The sequence below is a fragment of the Neodiprion virginianus genome, chromosome 5 (genome assembly GCF_021901495.1).
Source record: "Neodiprion virginianus isolate iyNeoVirg1 chromosome 5, iyNeoVirg1.1, whole genome shotgun sequence".
Classification (NCBI taxonomy): domain Eukaryota; kingdom Metazoa; phylum Arthropoda; class Insecta; order Hymenoptera; family Diprionidae; genus Neodiprion; species Neodiprion virginianus.
The window spans coordinates 9,600,997-9,627,556 of NC_060881.1; the positions used below are offsets into that span (position 1 = coordinate 9,600,997).

The 26,560-nt window shown below is 35.5% G+C and overlaps 2 protein-coding genes, 1 long non-coding RNA gene and 1 other non-coding gene across 4 annotated transcripts; 2 read left to right on the forward strand and 2 right to left on the reverse strand.

The window, feature by feature from the left end:
* The first annotated feature begins 6,747 nt into the window (after window positions 1–6,747).
* LOC124304801 (CD63 antigen-like) lies at window positions 6,748–16,150 on the forward strand. The gene is made up of 5 exons (XM_046763474.1): window positions 6,748–7,223; window positions 12,248–12,436; window positions 13,276–13,446; window positions 14,352–14,588; window positions 15,685–16,150. Exons 1-5 carry the CDS (start codon window positions 7,146–7,148, stop codon window positions 15,748–15,750), a joined length of 741 nt encoding a protein of 246 aa, XP_046619430.1. The 5' UTR covers window positions 6,748–7,145; the 3' UTR covers window positions 15,751–16,150.
* Trnas-uga (transfer RNA serine (anticodon UGA)) lies at window positions 8,454–8,535 on the reverse strand. Its single transcript has one exon. It is a non-coding gene; the product is annotated as a tRNA-Ser (tRNA).
* A 499-nt stretch (window positions 16,151–16,649) lies between the features above and the next one.
* Window positions 16,650–19,941, forward strand: LOC124304810 (uncharacterized). The gene is made up of 2 exons (XR_006908274.1): window positions 16,650–19,037; window positions 19,266–19,941. It is a non-coding gene; the product is annotated as an uncharacterized LOC124304810 (long non-coding RNA).
* Window positions 19,942–20,171: 230 nt separating this feature from the next.
* On the reverse strand, window positions 20,172–25,650 carry LOC124304787 (serine/threonine-protein phosphatase 5). The gene is made up of 8 exons (XM_046763430.1): window positions 25,409–25,650; window positions 23,733–24,122; window positions 22,923–23,209; window positions 22,671–22,776; window positions 21,922–22,064; window positions 21,122–21,429; window positions 20,785–20,866; window positions 20,172–20,668 (listed from the first exon to the last, which is right to left on the reverse strand). The coding sequence occupies exons 1-8, from the start codon at window positions 25,503–25,505 to the stop codon at window positions 20,609–20,611; spliced, it is 1,473 nt and encodes a 490-aa protein (XP_046619386.1). The 5' UTR covers window positions 25,506–25,650; the 3' UTR covers window positions 20,172–20,608.
* Between the last annotated feature and the right edge of the window lie 910 nt (window positions 25,651–26,560).

A 26,560-nucleotide genomic window follows, 5' to 3' on the forward strand; every position in this document is an offset into this window, starting at 1 on the left:
CAGCATTTCTCCGCTACGCTTGGTTCAGGTAAAAGTTATGCAAGTTAGGGTCCAACATTTCGACAAATAAAAATTTCAAGCAACGGAATCGTAGAAATGTATCTTCGGAATGTCTATGTTTTGAAAACTGAAAATCCTAAAGGCGTAAAGCTCACACGCGTTGAGATGCGAAATACAAAATCCCGAAGATTTAGAGTTCCAATTGCTCAACATTAGGATAGTGCAGGGAAAAATACAAGAACCAGGGCTCGGCAACTTTCAAATTTTCTACCTGGTCAAAGCCCTTAGATTTTCATTTTCACTCCTCACGTAGTCGTATGTTGGGCTTTTTCACCCGTACAATTACATACCACACAAGTATGTATATACTAGCCTTGGCTGACTAGTGTTATTCAAATTGCGCATCTGAAGATTTGATATTGAATAAAGAGGCCATTCAAATAATATAGGTACGTAACGTAAGATTTCGGGATTTTAAGCTCCCTCTTCTTAACAGATTGCAACGATCATCAACTCCGCCGGAAAAAATACGTAACAAACGTAAACCTTTTTCCCCCCATTCTACGCAAGATATTTCAGATCAAAACATTCAATGTATGAATAAATTCAAAAAACGTTACGTAAATCTCCCTCCCCTCCATTTTTGGTAACGTAACCATATTTTTGTGTCTATATTTTTATAATTTACGTTTATGCAAAGCTGTTTACAAGGATGTATCGGGGACAAAAAGAATGTTCACTACTGAAATCCTTCTAAATTATCATATGCAAATACCGTCAACTTGATCGCAGGCGAATTAACATTTATACATAGATAATAGGCCATCAATATTCGCGAGTAGCATTTTTTTCAAAACGGATATCTAACCTGTTTTGCATTATAATTATCCGGCCTGCGATTTGTGCGTAACAATATATAATATAACGATAAGTACAACGCTTGAGCGTTATTCAAAGACAAAAGCAGCTGGGAGTGCTTTTCAAGCCTATCTAACTTTTACGGTGGTATTTCAAGCCTATCTAACTTTTGCAGTGCTATTTCGGCTGACAACGAGCATTATCGCGGTTGCACGTTCAAGGGGCCCGGGCCGGTCTTTCCTCACAATTAGCGATAAGAGAGACTGAAAGGAACGGTAATTACACGCGTAAGCCGCAAGCGATGCATGTGACGCACCGCCTTTGCAGTATTATTTATACTCATACTTCATTCTACACGAATTAATGAATTTAAACTACAACAATATGTCAGTACATTTTTTGCAACGTTCTATAGAGAACTTTATCGAAATTTTATTAAATGCATGTAATCTCTGCAACTTGTTTATGCGTAATTCGAATTCGCAGAGTCCTGCAATGATATTTTGCCGAATTAAGTGGAGAAAAAAATGTAACGTTAGGGATCATAGCCGCGATCGAATCTTGGCGAAATTGACATCATAAGAATGCATAATCGCATTGAAATCATGCGATGAAATTTGAATGCAAATAGCATAATTTCACTTTCAATTCGTGCAAGGGAGACGAATTTCACTCTCGGGTAAGTCAGACTCACATACGTTCTTATTTTATACGGTTCATTATTTAAGTGATGCTAGTTCCGACGCGAACGTAGGTGGTGGCTGAGTGGTCATTCAAGTGACCCTTTTGCTCCAAACAGCGGTGCACACGAACAGTAATTGCGTTTCAAGACCCGTAGCGTGATGTAAACCGTAAGCGGCATGCCCATTGCAGATCCCCACGTATTTATTTTTCACATATAGCCCATACGTGCATGCGCGCGACTTTTATGGATTGCGTACGTATAGAAACCATACTGCGATCTATATTATGCTACCGTGAAAACACTAATACAGAAATCAATCGCATTCGTTGGACTGCACTATTTCAATTTATACCGAGGAACACGGCTATAGTTTAGTAATATTCAAGCTCCTGCATCGTACCAGAATCGAGAATAATCCACCATGCACGTTTGCCCGACCCAATACTATAAAATACAATATTGAATCTGTTTATTTACTATATAATTACAAGGAAAAAATAAAAAAAATCAGTAGTAATTTTGATTCATAATATCATTTGTTTTTAATATTTGACCTTACGGAAGGAAAATAATAGTTACACGGCTATGGAAGCGGATTATCAAGGGACGAACTATCGGAGAACAAGGAAACGCGAGGGAGACATTACACGCGCGTATGACCAACATGGGGTAATGTTATGTCCAGATCAACGCAACATCGATCGGGACTCGAAGAGGTTTAGACGGGTTATTCACCTTTGCACAAAGCGTGCGAAGCGCCGGACTCGCCCACGAAGCCTTACCCGCTTGCTCGATAAACAGATGAAAATAGTTCTACTTTTACGCGGTCATTATACTGTGTATAATACCCACGATATTTGACCGAATTCTCGTTCGTGCTGTACGCGCGCATACGTGGTGGATACCGATGTGGATACGCTGCAACCCGAGCTTCCCAACATCATAATATACAATGTATACATGTTCGAGAGTTAGCAATGAAATCGAATTTCATATCGATTAGGCATTGTTTAAAAGTTCAACTCCCGCCTAAGTTACAATAAGCGTATGGAGTAATATAGCCATCAGGTGCGCTTGAACTGAAGAGAAGATATTACATGATGGCAAATATTCTTTGACATTTTCATAAAATTGGCGATCGATTTGCGATTCAAATTTAAAATCGCATCTGGAACCATATATCTTCATCACACGTTTATACGTTACACCAGCTGTGTTTATTTTTCAAGACTTAATGTAGAGTTTAATCTATCGAACGAGGGTATATATGGGTATGATATGCGCAAGTCCATAAGTAGGCAAATGTGCAGTATATCAGCCGTACGATTCCTTTTGTTATTGATTTTTATTGTTGAAGTGAAGTACGTCGTTGAGACATCTTCAGATAAGAAGTTGGTATGTCTATATCTAACTGCTGCGCAGTAATCGTAGTCCAGTTTGATAAATAACTCTCACTATCGTACCTAAGCGGCGAGAAGTATAAATTATGCATGCATTTTCTCAATTTTTCTAATTAGAAGATAATATCGCGCTGTTGTTCCTGAGGACCTTAATTTTAGTTACTAATTCCGTTTCGGGATGAGTTAAAAATCTAACATGATAAACTTTCGATGCGCCTCGACGTTCGACGATGGAGATGTCTCCTTATTCAATATTCAAACGCATACATCATACTTGGCGCTAAATTATTCGTTGCACTTTCTTCAGCGGCAATCATAGTGGCCGCCATTTTTTTTTTACACGACGGCAGAGTCAACTGGTGGCCAATGTAGGAACTTGCTCGGTCAGGAGCGTACATAGATGCAAAATCATTGAAGGTGCCTATGGGGTCACAAATTGCTGCAATTTCGTTTTAACGAGAACATGTGCAGAACAACTCTCATTTGGTAGCAAAGACACTGGTTATAAATTGTCAGTCGACATAAAGTAATTTTTTTTGCTTGTATTTCTGTGGTGTATTCCGGAACAGAAAACTACTTCACATCTAATTAACGCATGCATGGCAACAGCACGATTAATACAAAAGTAAAAGTCAATAACAAACTTGTTGATCATTCATAGTAATATTTGCTTACATAGAGATGTGTTATTATTAGGTATAATAACGTAGCCTTACGATGGTCTGTAGAAGGAACAGGATTATAATAGTTAATAGATCTATCAATATTTTGAAATAGGACAGAAGTACGCACTTATGTTTGTATCGAAGTATACAGGATAATTGCTTGTTAATTTTTTTATTCCACTACATTTCTTGCAGAGATCATAGCCTTTTCATAACTTATGATCATAAATAAATTGTTGCCACACCATGGTTACAAAAATTTGCGAAAAATTTTTTCAAAAATAGTTCAATAAAAATATCATATATTATTAGGGTGGTTCTCAAAAAGGTTTCTCTCCAGATCGGTTCCCAAAAAAAAAATTAGAAAAATGCTTTGAATATTGGAGATAAACAAAAACACTCGGCGACGATGATCGATCACCAACTTCAAGCAATGACTAATAAATACGAATTGGGAATAATGACTGATTGATTTGTAATTGAATTAGAAATGATTTATCTTTTTTTCATCTTCAATATTCGAAGAATTTTTCTGCCAAAGTTTGAATTGTTTAGTGGTGTCAAACCCATGTGTCAAACAGGCTGCAGTGCTGCCCCCGTACCGAGAAGGGTCGAAGCTTTGAAAGATCCTTATGCTTAATTGCTTACTCTGCAAGAAAAACTGCAATCTTTCTAGCACGATCCATGATCAAATTAAACCATGTTCGATTTTCGGGCGATGCCATGAACGGTGCTGTGAATGCCACCAACAAACATTATTCTCTCTGTGGATCATCGATAAATGACAAAGAGAGAGACTGCCATAATTGTTTTAAGTTGACAATTTTTATATCTGTTATGCCAGTTAACATGCGAAAAAGATTATCTCTAGGCCACAGTCGCCACAGTTATTTATAATTTTGTGTCGTTTGCGGTTTCCTCAAACTTTTTTATCCGGCAACTTCCTGTTATGCTTTCGTTACGCAAGAACGATTTTCTCGGGCGCTTCAGAAGGGTCCCGTATCTCTGACTACTAGTACTTATTACTCACAAGTTACGCTGCAATAGGAGTTATAGGTTTCTTCGACGAAAATTTTAAACACTTCAGGGACAACAATTAACAGCGATCCAACAAATAACCTATAAAGTTAACGCGATGGAAAAATTCCAAGTCTTTGAGACAGAATTAAGAATTCAAATAGAAATCTCGGATTTTGGGGAAATATTTTACAATTTATTTCCCAATATTTTCACCAAACGAATTCGTTGCAAAACTTCAGAATTCATCCGTATAAAATCACCAAATTCTAAAAAATTATACTCATCTAACTTTTGACACGGTTCGATTGCAGCGAAGCTGCAAAACAAGACTCCGACCACGTGCTGACACACATAGAAATTTGCTCGATGTATGCATGTGTGTCGCATCACAGTCTTACATACAGGTCTGAAAACTCCGGTGATGAGGTATGTACTCTTAATCGAAGCACCGATCGCTTCGCCTAGTGACCACGAGTGTCGCTGCGATAGAGGGATGCAGGCTGTGTTTAACCTGTTTCCGTCTCTCTCACATATCCTGCATCCCGTGCTGCATCCCTCTATCGCAGCAACACTCGTGGTCACTAGGCGAAACGATCGGTGCTTCAATAATAGCTAGGGAGCTGGGTGCCATTTTGGTAAATGATTTGTTCGTCTCTCATATCGATAGGGATGAAAGTTCAGATCAATACAAATCGATTTGGTCCAGTTAATTAAGGTCCTACTTCCCTGCGTTTTTGAGTTACAGTGCTTCAAAAATGTAAAAAAAAAGGCTGAAATAAAACATGTTTTCAATTTGAACTTCGTTGTATAGTTATTTTTCAATAAAAAAAAGCAAATGGATATGTTGAAAGCACGAAGCAAGAATTTTTTTACAAATATTCATTATATAATTATGATTATAATCAATTAACTTATTGATAAGTCAAATAAACAATCATTTGAAGAAAGAAAGTATAAAAAAAGGAAAAAAAAAATCAGGTGCGGAGGGTTTAAACACGGAACCTTCGGCGTGCTACGCTTGCCAGCCATCACCTCGGCCACCGGGCCGATTGATCAACAGCGAATGCTTTCAGGACATACCGTAGGAACGAAACTTTTGGAGCATTTTTCTCGTAAATGGCTGGCCATCTAGCCCTATGGCTTGGGCATTGTAACACTATGGGGTAGTACTGCAACCACGCACCGCCCCACCCCAAACTTCATTTCCAACCTTGGCGTTCCCCTTGTAAGAAAGACAACCGATATAGTTCATTTTATTCCTGCGGGACGGCAGGTAACAGATTTATAACCCGAATTTTTGAAATATGTTTTTAAAATTGTTCCTATCGATTGCTTGTATGTAACATTAATCATTTTTATTAACCTTTTGTAGGCGCAGAATTTTTTACTTGTGGCTTGGCGAGAGCGTAGAGTTAAAAAAAAAATTTTTATTCAAATGGTCTGACTTTGGAAAATCAGGGGTCTGTATGTCTGCCTCTGGATTTTCAACGTTTTGAGGACGATTCTGAGCATCAGTCCAAGAGGCAGACACGAAGAAATGATTTAGCACACCTTTTTTTTATTACATTTTCGAAGCGCTGTCAATTGACAACTCAGCGCTACCATGGTGGCAGATCATTTCTCTGTGGCCCTTCACCTTGTTTTTAATCGAACAATTCAGGTCTGCCGAGCGAACATTTCATATACACGTTTTTAAATCATAAAAAAAACTTTAAAAATTTACTACTACAAAAGTCAGAGGTCTGGATATCTGCCTCTGGATTTTGATCGTTTTCAGGATGATTCTGACCATCAGTCCAAGAGGCAGACACGAACAAATGATTTAGTACACCCTTTTTTTTTTTAATTTTTCAAGCGCTGTCAATCGACAACGCAGGCCTGTCATGGTGGCAGACGCAGTCCTTAATGTTTCTTATGGTACAAAATTTGATATTAATAATGTCTGCCAGACGAATAAATCATTTAGAAATTTTGGCACCCAGCTCCCTAGCTATAAGAGGACACCCCCACCAATGAAATTTTGACCAAGTTTCCAGACCTGTGAGTAAGACCGTGGTCGCATCGCAGAGCCACGTCAGGGAACCCCCGACCCCCCGTGTCTTGAACAGCCGGATTTCACGGCCTTGGCGTCTCGAACACATTGACGGAAAACGCGTCTGCCTCGAGATATCGCGTCGCAACAGCTGCAGGGTCGAGACTCGAGCCGAGACTGTCGTGGTGTTTGTGACCGGCAGCAGTGTGGAAATTTGAGTCGAGTCAGAGGGACAGTCAGGAAGTCTCGTTGGCGAACTACGGATCGTTCGTATCTCTGTTCAGTTAACAATTGACCCCTCGGCAGAACTTTGCGTCCTTAAACTGACTCACGTCCTGTAAAATAACAGTCAATCGGGTTATTCGAACAGTTTCGTGTGCAGTTATAACGATTCCATTTAGTGCGGTTGACCGGAGAGAGTAAAGTCTCGCCGAAATAAACTTACTGTTTTTATTTTACCCCTCGTGGTATTATTCGCAGATATAATGGTGGTCGGTGTCCCACTTTCGATGGGTTCGCGCTGCGTCAAGTACCTTATGTTTATATTTAACCTGCTCTTTGTGGTAAGCATAAACTTTTTTATGGTGGTAACTCGGCGTTTTTTTGTTCACCCGTTACGGCCCGTACTTGTTGTAAAACGTTCGATATTCGAAATTGAAAATTTATCGGTTATCCGACGCGCACTCGGCACCGCTTTGTTTTCTCGTGCGACGTAATTAATTGCAAATTGCGCCTTGCGTAGTATTCATGTGCAACTGAACAAATCAAAGGCGACATCTAATATCACCGCACATTCACGGAAAGGAAATGTAACTCACTTATTGAAATATTTATAATTATCTTGTAACGGTACGTCCCAATTCTTCTTATCAAACTTCACGGAAGTCAGTAACATGGCGTTATTCCAACGAACGCGATGCGCTTTTATCTTTGCTGTCGTTCTACATTTCATGCAACTTTATTCAACATACTTCGAACGAAAACGTTTGATTCGAATATATAAATTTGTATTTCTAAAAATATGCAGACTAGCTAAGTGTAACAGTGCGAGTTGAAATATCTGAATACTTCGTCACTCGTGTCTGAGGGGAACTTTAATCCAGTTTGCTGATAGACAGAAGCCTAGCAAAGGACGATCTCCGCAGTGATTTTCTTTAGCTTTTGTTTTTTAGCGTTATAGCTTAACCGTAACAGATACTTCGACTGCTGTTCGCGGTTATATCAGGTATAAGAATTTCCATCGAATTTATGTATATCATGTTGCGTAAATATGAAAGTTATACGTATCGCAAACCGCCTCCGGCAATTTATCGCGTGGAACAGGTGAAAGAACGTTTCGTACACCTTGTACTCATTGAGGAAATTCAAAACACCGAGACAAAATTCAGCGACGCTTTACGTTATAGATTCATCAGAACGTATATAATATACTTATTGTTAGTGTGCGCGTTATACCGAGACTGAAAATATTTCACCCATAATTTAAGTATGAACCAGAAAAATGATACCGATTATCGTTTATTTGTTTGTATAATTTTATCATTCATGGGCGTTGTTGAAATGACTATAAATAATACCGCATTTGTCTGTTTAGCATTGCAGCGATTTTGCAATCAAATAATATGCGTTGCATCTTATATGCGCATGATGCGAACAAAGAAGGCTGCCATTGCATATTTATTCCTTTAGCATATAGGTAGACGAAATATTGCTATAAATTAGATGCGAAATTAATTGAGTAGTGTATTAATATCGAATTGAATTCGACGAAAGAAATGAGAAAAAAAAAAGTTCGCTGCGGACAGGATTCGAACCTGTGCGGGAAGATCCCAATGGATTTCAAGTCCATCTCCTTAACCGCTCGGACACCGCAGCTTGTATATGTCGAAACTATTTTACTGTATATACTCTGCGATTGGTGTAGTAACACGTGTTTATTTTTAAACATATGTATATCAACTGTCAATAAACGCTTCTGCATATGATCCAATTCTTACAATCATATACATGAAGTGAAATGACGATTATTCTTGCTGATAGCGTTCATTTTATGATTACTAATTAATCGTTGTGTATTCTTCAATATTCAGTCCAAGGTTGAAAAAATTTAAATGGATTAATGGCCAGCGTAGATTTCCATATGTATTTATAGGAACTTTTTTTTTTTTTTTTTTAAGTTTTTGGAAAAGTTATACTTCTGCTTATGTGCAAATATCTTTGATCTTTTTCCCCTATATATGATCTTCGAAGAGAACAAAGGAAAACGGTAATTTAAAAAATAACGATAAGGTCTTCTGCGTCTGGTTGAAATTGTGATTGCAGATGAATTTCTTGGTTACTAGTCAGCGTTCTGATTAACCCTTTGAGTCACACATCATTGTGCCGAGTCAACTTTTATAATAAGACTTTTGGAATAATACGATTACATGAATTATAAGTTTTGGGGTCGCTAATTACGGATCTGAAAACAGGTTTTGAAAATTCAAGATGGCCGATCCAATACGGCGTACGAAAATTGCTAATTTAATCAGATTCGGTGAAAGAACCATGCAGTGGCTTTCGAGGTCGCTGATTGGATTCACCATACCGAATTTTCAAAATCCGATTTCAGATTCTTAGTCAGCTACCCCAAAAGATTATAATTTATGTAAAACATGTACATGCGTAGAGGCGTAACTTTCTCGGAAATGAACTATTCCTCCAATTTTCACGATTTTTTTCAATCAATTGCTTGCTAACAATAACAATTTACGTTATATCGTAACAATTACTCCCGAGTATTGAATAGCTATTAGTATAATATCAGAAATAGCAAAAAACCGCAAAGAAGGATGTTGAAAAGTTCTGTAAATATACAAAAAATGGAAATAAAATAGATGGTAAGAAATACTTACCACTATCACTCAAAGGATTAAGGCACTTGTCGGAGAGATAAATTTTATACCTATTACAAGCAGAAATCGTGCCTTAATTCTAAGTCCATAAGATAGAAGCGTTTACAATTATGCTCGCATGTCTTCGACATTATATGCAGGGGTCAAGCCCTACTGATAACTGCAAAATCATGGCAATATCGGTTCCACGTGTTAGGGAAAAGTAGAGAGAAATAAAGATGATGAAGCGGAAAAAACTGGTAATAACTGCAATGTGTGGAAATATAACAAACTGCGTGTGATTTAGTACATACTTTTTTTCAACTACGCCGTCGATGTCGGAACGACCCGTAGCACAGGGGGCGGATCGATTTTACAGAAATCAGTTCTACAGCGTAAATTTTCCACAGAATCGTTTCTACAGGAATATTTTTCTATAGAATATATAAATTAAATTAAATTAAATCAAAATGTAAGAAACTGACGATTAAATGCTTTTGAGAGTTTATGTGTCAAACACAATTTGTAGAAAAGTATTCTGTAGAACAATTCTCCTGTAGAATAATTCATGCAGGTTTATTTTTGTGATGTGAATCGCGAATTCCTTTCTGTAGTAAAATATTCTGTAGAACAATATTTTTTTAGAAACTATTCTGTAGTATATATTCTGTAAAATATTTTCTCTGTAGAACTGATTTATGTAGAATCGAACACCGTCCATGGCGTAACATCGGGGTAATGTTGTATTTCATAGCTTGTCTTTGACCTATTAATAACATCGAGTAAATTTGTACACACGTATAACGTCGTAGATAACGGTAGCGGGGAAAAATATCGTTATTGATGTTTATTTTAGGAATATATAATTATTATTATCTGATAATTTCTTTTGAAATTTATCTACGTTATACATACTTTTCCTTATCGAGTACGAATATTTTATGCGAAAAATCTCTTTCGTAGTTCAGTATGCTTTAAAATGTATAACGCGTACTCCAGCGGCGGGAAAGTAATCGCATTACCAAGGGGGAATTATAGCGACGTTATTTATCGATAAGTATACGTATATGTATTAATACGTATATGAGGATTGTATTCTTCTCGGTGACGCTATTGATCAAGTATAACGTACCGACGTAGTTATAACGTATGAATTTTAAACTGTTGCAAATGCACTGCGACATTTCGGAAAGTAGACGATATAGGTATACGCCCATTGTCGGAAAAGAATCTTCAAACAAGCCTCAGATTGTGAAATTACGGAAGACATTACAGAAAACAAAATTTTATCAACATCTATACAAATGTAGCTATCGTTGTAAGCGGCCGTTTTTTTTTTTTTTTTTTTTGTTGATTATTTCCAAAATCACGATGGCTTGAAGTAAAAAAAGGGGTCATGAAAAAAAATTTTAATCCGTCACCATTTAGTAAATAATCGAAAAAAAAACCAGCCGCGTGGCGATAAACAATTAATAATATATACGAATGTTAACGACCAAAACTGAAATACTTCCGTCCAAGTTTTGCGCGATTGATATAATATTCCTGGTTATATTATTATACCTGAAATATTATGGTCTCCTCGTACAGCAAATGTTTACTCTCGTTATGGAATTTGTTTGGAGAGGTTTGCGTAATTATTGATAGAGATGTGTTATATTATCGTTGTTTAGATCAAAATGAAACCTGGCAGTCGACAACAGGTTTGAGCATATAAATTTATTCGACATTTCGATTGTCATTTTGAAAGAAAAAATAATTGGCGCGTAATTTAGCTCGCGAATTAAAAGTTGGTCTTATTTGCGTGTTTCGTTTCCTTATCTCGTAAAACTTCACGTTATGCTTATGCAATCGTATAATGTAATTTCGTTTACTGTAAGTAATGTAAACCGGGGATTAACAGAATACAGATTACGGGAATCAAACGAGTTCTCAATTTCATCAATCTCATTCGACGAATTTCAAGGAAAATTATAACTCTCGGAAAAAAAAAAACTATTCTGGCAGGGATTTTATCAGTGTGATCGCTTTTTAATAAATAATGTGATAAATTGTGAAATACACTAAACTGAAAACGGATATAATTCAGTGTTTAATACAGCGACCAGTCGACTCATTGTTTACAAATGTACATACATTATTTACTGTACGTATGACCAAGTCTTCTTCTTACCTCAAACACAAGTCTCTTAGAAAAAACTTGGAAGTGGTTTTCATATACCGAAAGCTCGAGAATATTTTTTTTCTTCTTAATTTCCGTTCTACTTAACTTCGCTGAAAGTTCAAATATAATTCAAGGAATTTACTATCGTTCAGAATATTTTTTTTCTCTGCATATTCATTTGAAGGATATTTTGCGGCATCGAAAGTTGAACGCTGCCATTCGGAGGTGGAATAAAAATTTTTAAACTATGACTTGGTGATTTTTGGCAAAGTTGTATCTAAAATTGTTGAAACTCCAACAGTCTGGCTTGAAAATTTTTTGAAAGAATGGCTTCTCATATTTCATATTCATTCAATTCTACAACTTTACCTTACGTATGACTTAAAAATAAACTCTCGAAATATCTAATCTACTTTTCAACACGTTACACAGGACAATACATCTTCATTTCAAAATTGTCATCTCATTTTTCATGTAATCAGTATTGAATTTGACGTAATTGTTTATAAAAATAACCGGCTTTATGTACGTAAAATTTGTTTGTTAACAGATTAGCGGAATCCTGCTGATCTCGCTTGGATCGGTGATTTTTGCCATTTTCCATGAATACCGCCATTTCCTTGACAAGGAATTCCTCTCGGTACCATCGCTGCTGATAGCGATTGGTGTGATAATTTTCCTCATCGCATTTTTCGGCTGTTGTGGAGCTGTTCGGGAAAATTACTGCATGCTTTTTACGGTAAGCAAATGATGACGCGATAAATGACTGTCTATAAGATGCAAACGTTTCTTGTATACAGTGTTAAAAATTTCTCTATGGAATTTCTTACACTGTATTAAAAGTTTTATTCGGATACACTGAGAGAAATTTTTAGTTCCGGTTACCGCTCAGTCCTTAACTATTTTCATTTTTTACCACAATCGAAAAATATAGTTCTAGGTACAAAATGAAAATTAGTTTTCTAGCTCATACCGGAAAGTCTAGTATCCGTTACTATTCTTCCTCATTACGATCACTGTTGCTATATTTTCTTGTAATTGTTGCGAAAATTTAATGATTGTGCAATAATAAATTGACGTTAAAGCCTTGTTTAACTAAAAAAGTAGAGTAAACCGAAGAAATTGATTTTGCGTTGCAATTACCAAAAAAGGATCGACAATAGCGCAAAATGGTTACGCATACCTCGTCTTTTGTAATCCCAACAATATTCAAACAGTTTTTTTTAACGATACCTGTTTTACTGAATTTTTCTAGTTACAATAACAAATGAAATTTTTCTCAGTTTACAGAACAGTGTATTCACCATACATTTACTGTTCGTTCAAATAACTTTTTTGTGTTTTTCCTATAAATTTTGTCACAATCAAAAATTTTCATTATAAATTTAAGACAAATATATAATAATTTACGTCTTTGCACCTAATATGTAAATTTGCAACGTGTTTCTTAAATTGACAAATCTTTTGTACAGTAAATGTGCAGTAAATTCGCAATCATTTTTTACGGTGTAGTTGATTCTGCATTTCTTACTCTGCACTTGAATTGAATTCTAGCTATTTTTCTTGAAATTCCCACAGTTTGCCACGTTGATGATACTCGTATTCATCCTCGAACTTGCCGGTGGAATTTCTGGATACGTACTGAGGGCACAAGCGTCCGACATCGTTACTGAAAAAATGAACAGCTCGATGGCCGAATACAAGGACAATACCGAGATCACTTTCCTCTGGGATGGGATTCAGAAAAAAGTAAGACCGGATGTTCTACCTGTTTATAACTGCAAAAAAATGTCCATCTATCGATCGAAAGTTTTATCCTATATCGCGTTACACGAGCCAATCAAGCACCATGCATACGCTGATGGAGGATATCTTTATAGCCTATCTCTATCGTGCATGTCTGTATGACCTTGTGTCGTTCGATTTGGAACGGGTTGTGTACGGTTTTAACGACAATAGCAAAGGCTCGCGAAGATCAGTGTTTCTCAGTCACCTTGTTATAATACCGTTTTTCGTCAGTCTTCGCGAATTACAACAGTATTTTACACGGAAAAAAACTGTTTTAAAGCAAAATAGTTTACTCATGGGCTGACTGACAATGAGATAAACAAATATAGGATCGATTACTTGCCGTCTTATCGAAGAATTATCAGTTAGTTACATGCTGTCTGTTTCATTTTCCTGATTTCAGTAATTAAACTTTTGGTAGTTAATAAAATCATTTTTAAATGGCTTAAAATTGGTCGTAGGTCATTAACCATTGCATATTTAAACCGTTCAAAATCGCAAGCCCACGTTTTTTTCTTGTTCCCCGTTCTTCCGACTATTCGCACTGCGTTATTTGCAATGAAAACCCATAACATTGAATGTTGGATGTATAATAAGCTATAATCGATTTATCGTAATTAAGTATAAATTCGGACTATTCAAAATTTAGTTAGACGCATTGTCTCGGTATGAATTAGTAGTCTCCTGTAGTGACATTGTCCACGGAAAAATGTGAAGTAATTTTTTCAGTGAAAAAATTTACAATGCGTCTAAAAAATAATTGGCCATTGTATTTACCTGAAATTATACAGTGTCATGGTCCGAGGTAAAATTGAAAATTCAAATCCTTTACCCCAGCTTCATAACTGACGTGGTTTTCAAAACAGCTCCGATGCTGTGGCACAAATGAGCCGAAGGATTGGCAGCTATACTTCGCCAACGATTCTCTCCCAATGACTTGCTGTGATCCACAAGCTGGTGCCGCTGGAACTGTGTCCTGCAAACTCAATTCAACATCAGAGCTGCACGTCCACGATGTAGGCTGCGCTCCCGCTTTTCTTGACTTCGTCAAAGTGCACGCTCTGCAACTCGGCGGAGTCGGTTTCGGCGTCGCTTTTCTACAGGTAATTGAAAAATAAATTTGAATGTGTTTCCTTTTTTACATTGTATCGTTTGTCTTACACGGTGTGTGCGTTTTTGTAACTGTAATATTTCTTTATATAACGCGAGCATCTTTTTTACACGGTCTTTCATGCGCGTTTTCCGTACATAATGTTCGCGTTTCTGTGACGGTTGAGTGAGTCTGCGAATGCGCATGCGCGGAGCACTGAAAATACCACTTCTAAGTTCTAGGAGTTAAGAGTGGTTTTTTCTGTACCGCATGCACGCGCTATCGCAAAAAAATCCGACATTAGGCCACCCTAACCTCAATTTTGTGCTTCGTGAAAAAACGCGTAACATACTCTTGTTATATCAAGAATTATGGGCAACAAGTAGGCAATGGTCTTTTCGCCGCGCGTATATGCAATATTCGTTTTCAGTTCACTTAAGACTCTTACGCTCGGTCCGAAAGAACAAATTTGCGCCCTTGTTGCACAATGTACCATTTCTTTTGCCTTCTACATTTGATCTCTTACCGTTGATAGGTTTATTTATTTAGGCTTATACACGTCAATTAAGTATCGAAAGAATAAACCTAGCTCTCATTCGGTAGAGATCTGTTTTCGTATGAATACAGTAGACTACGAGTATATACTTACGGATTGTCATAAACACGAGAAACAAATCAAACGTAGCAAGATTGTACGAATAAGAACACGACTTTCAACGGAGTTGAAAATATGTAAAATGATACATTGTGTTACAAATGTGGCGAATGGGCGATTTCCGATGAGTGTGAAGTTTGCGGCGTTATCGGCAAAGACGAGTGCTGCGTTTGCACGCGAATACGAATGTAGCAATTGTACGCGCACTAGTGTGAACGCAGACGAGACAAGGCGAGCGCTTTATCACACGAGTCAGATGTCGACCATCCGTACGCGTCACACGGTTTTTTTTCCAACACTTGGGATGGAAATTTTGAATTCAGAAGCAATGAGGGTTGCATTGGAAGTGCGCTGACTTGCGGTTAGGTTACTTACGCTTAATGCTACTGCATGTAGATGATGATATTTACTGAGTGATATGTGTTATTTTCATCTCTTTTTCTGCTCCCTACAGTTCGCCGGTATCTGGTTTGCGATATCCCTGGCAAAGTCCATCAGAAATACTTACGAGTCGGTTTAGTCATCACGGAAAAAGCGCACCGTCTTTGAGATGGAGGAAAACTAAAAGAAAATCTCATTCCAAGAATTAAACGTTATTATCACTATATGTATAATGACTTAAATTTGTACATATAGCTGTGTATGCTTTTATACTTCCGACTTACTAATATTGAAATACTTTGTTGTTATATTATACTCGTGCCTGTACTTATACGATGTGAAAAGTGGTGCCATATAATTATATAAGTATATTATTTTGTTTGATACATTATTCATATGATTAAAAGAATTTAGAAAATGCGAAAGATAGATACTTGGCACTAGTTCTACCGTTTATACGATTAATGAAGAAATTCTGAGATAAAAATAACTATTGTACTGACAAAAGTGTTATTTCAAATGAATGTCAAATTTATATGGGAATTGCATTAAGTATCTCTTTAACAACCAAAAACCTTCACCTTCTGTACATATTACCTCGACTTTCACAGTTTAGTCCAATATTATTTGATATGTCAATGCCGTTAGAGATCTTAATGAGTTAGCTACCACGAAATGCGGCAGGAGAGCGATCGGAAAAGTGTATAAGACACATTTCCAGACAATACAAGTACGACGAAGCGAAGCACGCTTTTAACACGATGGTTTTTATAAATCTCATTTGAAATACTAGCTCTAAGTAAAAAGGTGTTATGTACTTTCATTTTGTAAGCAAATATGTGATATCAATTTTATCGGTTGCATTGGAAATTGTTTGAATAATATATTGACGAGATGTCTGCATCGTTTTTTATTTCAAATCTTTTTCTAACTAGCTGAATTTAGGTTTGCTACGGTTTTCAGTTAGTACTGTTGAATATTGAATAAAGTGCCTGTTACCGAACGAAACACTTTATCAAAATTTCGATTTTATGACCGTGTCGTGTCCAAAAGCAACACAAAAACACAAAGAAAAAGGTCCGTTTGAACAACCAACAAAATCCGAAGTTGTATTGGAAACCATATTAAGTGGACACAGAGATTTATCGGACACAGCCTGATTGGACAGTAACGATGTTAGATGCCGCATATTGAATAAACTCCGACGGACCAAGAATTTAAATAAATATTCAAGCACTCGGTTGAAACCAAAATTTGTCAGATGTGTAAAAGTATTTCTAAAGTCTCATTTCCAGCCGATTGCGGCAAACGGAAGCCCCGGTATATATAAATTTATACGGCACTACACGTTCAACTTAAAGAAGACGGGATTCAAGGTCAAGGGGATTACATAGAATTTTTTTCTCCGCTGTAGAATCAGTAATCACTCAATTTTATGTCATGAAAAATCTTTATAGCGTGGTTGACTGGATACACAACACAAAAAAAATATTTACGCTTAAAAACATTTTTCTTTGAATCGTATCTTTCAGCGACGGTTTGATGGTGACAAATTATTTTTGTCCAAAAGCTGACGGTTTGATAAACGAAGGATATGTGTCGAAAAATTGTTTTTCAGACGCCAATTACAGTATAAGGAAAAAAAAATCACGCCGCGGTAAATGCTCGTTTCCAACTGTTTGAACAATTTTAAGATAATGTTCTTTATTCAATCTAACATATTCCCAAAGTTGGAGATATCAAAAAACTGTCTTCGGAATTCAAAGGATGACTCATTTATAATGCTCGCAGTTCCACGATGACAATGATTATACCACTACATGATATAGTAAGATGGGATGGCATAAAGATATGCATCGTATATATAATTTATTGTTAACAAAAAACCAAATGATAAATTCGTCGATTCTTGATCAGCCCTACTAAAAACAAATAGACTTTCCGGAACGTATATAATCCTGTGATAGACGTGACAAGTTAGTGATTGGTTGCGAAATCATATACTGGTGCTATCTCGCATGTGTATTTAATTGTAAGAGGGGTCTGAAAAAGAGGGATTCCTGGTCCGACAGAGTAATATAACACTATATTTGAATATTTGAAGCATTTCATACTGAACTTCCAAGATGTTTAAATGTCATAGATATTCTGCCGTGCTTTTACAGTAAGAAACCGGTTTCAGATTCATATAAATGTGTATTTTTGTACGTCAGTTATGTAACAATTTCCTCCGAAGGATTTTTTTTCAACCGACCTTCAAATTCTGAGCCGTATCTATATTTTTAGCACTCATTTTTAACACTACTTGATGGAAAAGATGTAGGATTGATTATTACGGTGGTAATTATTTTGGGGATAAAAATCTGCACGGAATGAATATTGTAAGAATGCGGATTTCTCTATTTAATTGTATATCCTCACGTATTTACTTTATGTACCTCACGTATCAACTTTTCCAGAAGTTGAGTAGCAATTTTTGCTCTCAAAGATAATTTCAGGATTTAAGGTATTTAAGGAGCAGTAGACACCCTGTATGTTATTATCATAAGTTAATACTCCGTATTTTACGCTCAGCAAAGTTAGTTCTGTCACTGACAGCCTGATTCTTTATGTATTTGCTTATTGATTCAATTGGTGCTTTGCAACAGTGGCAACCAAACTCGCTAACTGTAACTCTATAGTGCGTAGTGTACAACATTATTTCACAAAGATGATGAAGCTTGTATGCAAAATAGAGACTACATGGCATGCGATAAATGAAATAATTATAGAATTATACAATCCCTTCCTTTCCCAATGTTGGATATAAATACTTGTTGCCTATCAAGAAATGTAGATAAATATAACTAACACAAAACGTGACTGGTATTTGAAGGGTGGTCGTGTAAAAAGCTCTTTGAGAACTGCGCATCAATAGACAGTTCACTTACAACGATACCCATTCAACGGATCATTCATTCGGACAGGTTGTCACTGTTACAAAAGACAATTATTTTTATTTACACAATTTGAAACTCGATATGGTCTGATGCTAAGGTATAAAAAACTACGACGACTGAAGCAGGATTATGCCACAACCACACTTTTCGGGACCCTCCTTGAATGATGATTATTCCATAAATTGACTACATTATGTATTAAAGTTACAATTGCTAATATAAACACTATTTTCTCTAGTTGATACTAAAACTGTCAATTGATGACGAAAAAAGCTTTGGCTCATACTTAGAAAGACGTATCTTTTTCTTTCGTAGTTATCTACGTATATGTTTATTTAAATTAGCTAATTACAGTCTCTGAGCAAACCTGTAGTGAACACATCATCCATAACTGAAAATAAATATATTCATCTGATTTTCAGGAAGAAACAAAAATATTTTCATTCGGCTAACCATGGCTGGATGGGTTTGGTTAATATCGGGATTAGTAAGTAATCTGAACAGATTTGCATGTTTTTTTTCTAACTTCTTACTCTCTCGAAGAAAGTAGTAACAGTGGATCATGTTCTTTTTCATCGGTGATATTCAAGGTAAAACAATACATCTAATATTGAACAATTTAATTTGTTCGTGCATGACTTGATATGTCAAACAAAAACTTTCATGATCTTCGACTATATCAGAGGATTATTCTTAAACATTGGTACATTTTTAGAATTGGATTGAACTATGGATTGACCTTCGTGACACACATGAATCCATAAAAAGTTTTCCTCATTCTGGTGCGACCATGTGCCTAATTGTCATACGTCGTTTTACACTTTGCTGTACTGTCTTCGCGTGTCTATTCTGCACTCGAAGAAAACTGAGACGTGATATCTACGATGTTGAATCTGTCGATTGCATCGTTCGTATCATAAATTATGTTAAACCAAGAGACATTGATTCAGAATTAATCTTAGAATATAGTATAATAGAATTTTAATACTAATATTTTACAGTTATACGTATAGTGTTGTATGTAGTGAAAAAAGGCTTATTTTTATACTCCAAGCTCATTATAATATCTACAACAAGTATATAATATTTTAATCAAGTTATTCAAGCTCCTACAATGGCTATATACACTTTTCGAAAATCACACGTAAAATACGTGTTTAATCAATTGCAATTAAACTTCTCATAAACAAACATTTCATTGTGTATTTGAAAATGAAAATTACTTAATAAGACAAAAAATTATGATCATCTTGCTGTCAACTAGTGGCAACTTATATTCGTTTCACAGTAAGACTTATACTGTAAGATCGTTCCTATGTTACGTTTTAATACTCCAATCTGTCTGTCGACTGAATGTGAATTATTTCTATAAGAGTTCAATTGTAAGTATACTTACATCTCAAAAATAGTTCGCGAAATACGAAATACGTGTAGCAAGATGCAAATAATAAAATAACGATCTTTTAATAGGCAAAATATCAGAACACATCAAAGACGTACATAATTTAAAGTAACCATTATTTACTTTCTCTTTTGTTTCGTATTTCTGATTAGAGACTTATATGTAGACATGTTACATAAAAATAATCAAAGGAAGTTAGGATCTTTTTATTCCCAAGAACAACCAAGTTATAAGTACTTCAAATTCAAGCAAAAATGAAATGTCTGAATTGTGTTCGTTTCTTTAATTGCGGAACCAACATCTTTTACGTACACGTCCATTAGATCAAAATGATGCTTGAATAAGATGTAAGAAAACTCATATTGTTACCATAAAAGAGAGTTCAAATTATCGTATATGCATTGAATGGGTAAGAAAATATGCAATAATTATTTCAAACATGATTCTATATACCTCAATCATGCGATGACATCCGCAAGGATGATACAATAAATTGTCTTGTCTTCTTTGACTAAAATCTAGTAATTATAGGTGTTGGACAGTGATTACGTTATATCACTCCCGAATTGGTATCAAATATAATACACACTTTGTTTGGCTAGTTGTATTCAATTATCAATTATTTAATTCTCATTATTATTCCTAAGTCCACCCCACTAGCACATGAATTTTAGTAAAGAATTAGCATACGCCATTGGCCTCACGTTCGGATGGGGCTGCAACGATAATAAAAATAAATTATTTGAAAAATGATCCAAGTAAATATTTACTGCTGTGCGCTATTTTTATCGTTCAGTAATCACGATATTACATAATGAGTAAATCATCTCACCACTGCTTCGTATGATGTGAAATTGGGTTCCATATCTTTACCGTTGAGCGTGATAAAGGCACCTCGGTTACCCATGGTATCACTAAACAAATAAATTATAAATAATACCAGTGTTCTAATTTAAGTAAAATATATTTATTACTCCGAAAGAACGAAATTTCAGGTAGCTCAACAAGTTTTTTAACTGCGATATAGCGTCATAAGCAATCAAACATTATTTTTCATTTTCAACGCCAAAAAGATTTGACAACTCGAAACTTGTTCGAAAATAGAATACTTTGCATGGAAATTTTGTAGGGTACAGCTCTCAAAAACCTTGAGTGTAGATAAAACTTACCAGTAATTGGGAGCTGAGAAAACCGTGATACATTTGCCATCATGTGCAACTTCATAGCCCTCATTTTTCACTTCATGGCTTCTAACGATATAATCAAGTCCGTTCAGACTGAGGAAATTGTGTGTGACGTCGGGTCCAAATTGAACCCCAACCCCTCTTTTACTAGGGGCTCGGCCCGGCTGAGGCTGTGGATCTGACCATAACAATTCACACATCAATCCTTCTTCCGGTGGCTGCCGGTTTCTATCTATTTCTCGAATTTCGGACAACGTCACATCGTCCCTTGAAAATAGTCCTCCATGCATCACCTGGCCAGAAAATCATTTAATTTTATCAAAATTCTGTTCAAAAATTGGGTATCATGGGAATTATACCCGAAAACTATTTACATTTATCTGTCATGATGTTATTATGAAACACAATAATATTCTACACATAAATTTGATCGTTTAGGGTTACTTAATGTCGAAATACACGTATAATCAATTCATAAATGAAGGACAATCCCAAACACTTAGGGCTAAAAATGAATGTCCAGAATATAAATAAAATGGAAAAATTAAACAGTCGTTTACATTTACGGATACAGGGGCATTTAGAGCAAAGAATAAGAGTAAGGCAGTAATTAGATATAACCACATATCTCTGAAGAGGTAAGTTCACAGATAAATGTTGATTGTAGAAGTTGTTAACTTAACAAAATTGATATTGCAATATGCTTATACTGGTACTTATGGTAAATTGGTTATACTGGTAAATATTACTGGTACATATTTTAAATATCACATGCACATACTTACAAGCACTTTACTATTGAGGCAGTGCGCAAGAGGCAGCCAATTATAAACCTCTGTGAAAAGTTCCGCCATTTGTGCTGTGTATTTTGCCTTGACCTCGCCATCAAACCCATACATTTGATTCATAGTTGCAGATTCATGGTTTCCTGGCCAACGAATTGATGCGATAATTAATAAAACGTAGAACACAGCATTGGATTAGCATTTGTGATTAAGTGCATTCAATGATAGCTCACTAAATATGATTAAAACACTTAAGACAGCTTTGCATCATTAGATATTGCAAATTTTTACCAACAATTGACCAGACCAGTTTATGCATTGTTTTACTATTGAGACTAACGACGATAGATATTATTTATAGATGCTCTAATTATTATAAATACTCATTACAAGCTAGCTATTCTGTGTCTTGCGGTTTTTTTCAACAGAATACTGGCACGCTATTTTTTTACTCTACTGTAGCTCTGTAGCTCTGCACAAAATTGACAATGAGAAATGTACCGGTCATCCAAAAAATGTAAACTCTAAACTGAAAATCTCATCATTTCTCTCCCGCAATACCGATAAGCATATGGAAGAAAGATGAATGAAAAATTGCTATGAAATAACTTGAAATAATATCGGTTTTATAATTACAATTGTAAAAGTATGACTGTTTTTTATAATAAGTAAAATATCCTTCATTTTAAATAGACTCATTGCTAGTACTAGGTAATTCACAATACTTATAATGATGAACCAAAACTCACCCCTTGACATGAAAAAGTGATTGGGATATAGAAGCTTGAAGCCGAACAACGTGAATATACACTCTACAGAAAAGGATCCTCTGTCCACAAAGTCTCCGTTAAATAACTATTCAATATTGAGGAAAATTACTGCTCATTGTAACGCATAGTTGTGAAAGTAGACATTATTTGATGATGAAGTGCACTTTGAGCGATTGAGAATGTCTTAATATTATGTTCACAGTGGTTTCATCTGATCAACAAAAAGGATACATAAGGATTGGTTTCCGAGGGTAGACCATTCAGCTTGAATACGTTGAGTAGATCATAAAACTGGCCATGTATATCGCCGCAAATGGTAAACTTGCTCTTGTCAGGTATAGAAATATCTACTAAGCTTGGCTGCGCCATAAACCATGCTTTGATATCGAGGAGTATCTTGTAAGCATACTTGCGATGAAGTTTATTTTGCTTCTTATACCAAGATAGTAAATCCGTCATAAACTCCAAGGTTACTTTGTCATTTTCTAGTTTTGGTCCGGTGTATTCGTCTTCAATTGCTAAGTAGAATGATCATCAATATTGAAGTTAATAAAATTTAAACAACACTCAGTGTGGTTCTCAACGATATTTTTACAAGATCTTGTTGTTCTGGAAAATCTGTAGTTAACTTGCGGATTCTGTTTATCAACCCTTGAATAAGGTATATATTTATTTTTGGGGTATATAGTGCGTACCTGAGATCGTCTTTTGATTGGTAATACTCATTTACTGGGAATTGGAATTTATTAGATTGGTATATTTTTATACACTGTATTAGCTAATTTGAGATTTTAGAAAAATATTCGCAGGCAGTTTAGAAATCATTTTGAACTTTTAGATGAATTCGGTGATAATTGGAAGCTAACAGCACACTTGAAAAACACCATCAGTATTTTAAAAAAAATTGGGTTTACACAGGTTCCGAATTTGATAGCCTTCAGCTTATACTTGAGATGAAAATTAGACCAATAAAAAATCGTGGCTCTAATTGATTCATTTTAGTAAAATTCAGTATATGTATTTGTGATATTTTAGACTTACCCATGTCATCAAGATTAATCGTGTCAGCTATATTCTTCTTATTCTCTTCAACAGAGATGGCTTTTTCGAAAGCTAGTTTTTTCACCATTTTATTGCATTCAGTGAATTTTGTTTTAGCATCCTTGTCATTGGGCCTCGCTTTTGTCACTGTTTCATAGTCCTTAAGAGCCAGCTTAAATTTACCAAGCGACATGTAAGCTGCTGCTCTTCTGTAATAGCCTTTTACATAGTTTCGGTCTAATTCAATTGCCTTTGAGGCATCCGTCAGGGCATATCCGAAACATTCGGTTTTTAGGTAGGCAAAACTTCTGTTTCCATAATATACAGCGACAGTGGGGTCCACTTCTATCGCTTTTGTGTACAATTCTATAGCTCGATTATAATCTTGTTCTGTAAAAGAAATAGATGCATTAATTTAAAAAATTGTTTACTAACAAAAAATTTCGCGTGTTACTTTGATTATTTGAAACATCGCCAATCAGTAGCCGTAAAATATTAATTTTCTGAAATACTTCTCGAGTAATTAATTAGTCTGGTGTTGAATCGAAATGAAGTTCAATTTGGTTTTTAAGAATGTGATGGAAAAAAGTCTTGTTAGAATCATGTTTCAATTATCTGTAAAGGTACTATAAGAATGTTGTGGTTTATTCCCAAAGGATAGTTGTATAATATTTTGGAAGCTTATTTTGTTTATCTACCAACTTTTCACATTTGTTTTTTAGAGGAAAAATATTTTGAACACTAAGACTATTGTGGCTCGACCTTATTAACATTAACTAATATATAAGGGAAGGTATAACAAATGTTTCGTCACAGATTTGATATGTACGTTTCCACAAACTGTCATGACATTTTTCTAACTATTGGTATAAGTTTTTTTGTTTCACACTTTCACTAGAATCAGTGAAATTTCTTTTAAATATTATTCTATCACATAGTATACACAACCCCAATCATAAAAGGTAGCTTTATTGCACATTAAGATTGTTGTTTGACTGATATCATAGCCTTTGTGATAAAACATAACGATTCTTCTTACATTTAAATTTGTGAATTTTATCATGTTATTTAATTTGTGTGAAACTTTCTTTACATGCAATCATATGGGAAGGGTTGAATTTTTAACCCTCGAAATTTGGAAGTCATTCAATTGAGAATCGTTATTTCTCGGACCAATAGACGTAGAAGTGAAATTACTTATTGTTCAAAGAAATCAATGATTGAGATATAAGACTATAATTAAGGTAACATGAACCGTTCATCCTGAATTTGGTGAAAGGTGAACATATACTAATGGAATACATGGCTCATTTTTCTTATGTAGATTAGGGAAGAGATTTTTGTCATTCAGTCGCATCTGAAAAGTCATGAAGGAAGACAAGTGAGGAACCACATCGATGACATAAACCTTAAATATTCTTAAACCTAGTTGCAGTTATAAAACCAATATTACAGGTTAGAAATTACTAGTAGGATTGTTTGAAAGGAATAGGGAACCGATGAAATGCGAATTTTAGAATCGCAAACACTAAGTTTGGTTAGTTTGATTGCACGTGACCGATCTTGAAAAATTGGTAAGGATTTAACGAATTTCATCGGAATCGGTCTGGAGCGATTGATAGCGATATTTATCAGTATACATTGGTAAATATGAGAAAATCGTGAATGCAACATACTTTTGAAGTACTCGTTTGCCTCTTCTTTGAACTTTTCGGCTGTCTTGATATCGTCGGAAGAAGATATTGCTCCAGTTATTTCAGCGTTCTCACTCATTTTGTAATGATGTACTTTTATACGATCGAACAGATAATGGAGAAACTATACTTAAATTATCTTAGAAGACAGGTAATAAATAAGGCATTAAAAAGAAAGGGCTGGCTTTCTTTTACAAATGCATGTATGATACCTAAAGGCGGATCTGTAGCAAAATGTTCATTCCCGTGTTCATGAATACCCAGAAAATAAACCAATCGTCGTCACATCGTAACGCATGGACAAGTCGTCGTTTGAAATACAGAAATTCATGATTGGTTCAAGCCTGATTCGCGTTCCGTGTGCCTAACTGTCCTACACACCAGTACACACTGCATTATCGTGACGCTAGACACGAATGTGCTAGCGAGATATCTATTTCAGTCCCTAGATTAGACCCTGGAATCAGCCATGTCCGCCATCTTGGTAGGAGGTGTTTGCGCGCCACATACAAACCATATAGGAATTACATCAACGGCATAAGCATCGCAATTAACTGGATCTAATTTTGATTTATTGTTTGCTTCACGCATTTGAGATAAGTAACATATTTTTATAATAATAGATACAAGAAACACTTGAAATTTGTACAGCATCAAATAGGAATATTTATGCAATTCGTATATATTTATTGTAAGTAATGCTTGGGTTATTTTTTAACATAAAATACGTATTTGGGGTGAGTAAAGTATGAACTGTAAACTGTGGCTGTATAATACGGCATTTTGTTCACGATCCTTAATACAAATACTATATCAGTGAAAATTGAAGAATTTTTAATTCGAAAATCACTTTTAATATAAAGTATATTATATGTATCGACAGTTATTCACATCGAGAGTCAGGAATAGGAGAAAATTACATTTCGCGAAATGAGTCGAGCTGTATGAACATAGTTATAGCGTGAATCGCGCAAACACTTTCTACCGATATTGTTGATTTAATGTTAGTATATACGTTGACTGAGGATAAGTCAACGGTATAAATCGGTGTCTTATCTACTCCGAGGGAGTAAAGGGTATCTTCTCTGTATACTTTTTAGTCCGTGGCTGATAGTATCTTTTTCTCTGTCTTAC

What these genes read in the sequence shown, in the direction of transcription:
- LOC124304801 (XM_046763474.1), top strand. Translation starts at nt 7,146, where the DNA reads ATGGTGGTCGGTGTCCCACTTTCGATGGGTTCGCGCTGCGTCAAGTAC. An exon ending in TATTTAACCTGCTCTTTGTG is followed by an intron (nt 7,224 to 12,247) that starts GTAAGCATAAAC and finishes GTTTGTTAACAG; the next exon opens with ATTAGCGGAATCCTGCTGAT. An exon ending in ATTACTGCATGCTTTTTACG is followed by an intron (nt 12,437 to 13,275) that starts GTAAGCAAATGA and finishes AAATTCCCACAG; the next exon opens with TTTGCCACGTTGATGATACT.
- LOC124304787 (XM_046763430.1), bottom strand. Translation starts at nt 25,505, where the DNA reads ATGAGTGAGAACGCTGAAATAACTGGAGCAATATCTTCTTCCGACGAT. An exon ending in GCCTCAATAGTAAAGTGCTT is followed by an intron (nt 21,430 to 21,921) that starts GTAAGTATGTGC and finishes TTTTCTGGCCAG; the next exon opens with GTGATGCATGGAGGACTATT. An exon ending in TTCTCAGCTCCCAATTACTG is followed by an intron (nt 20,867 to 21,121) that starts GTAAGTTTTATC and finishes TTATTTGTTTAG; the next exon opens with TGATACCATGGGTAACCGAG.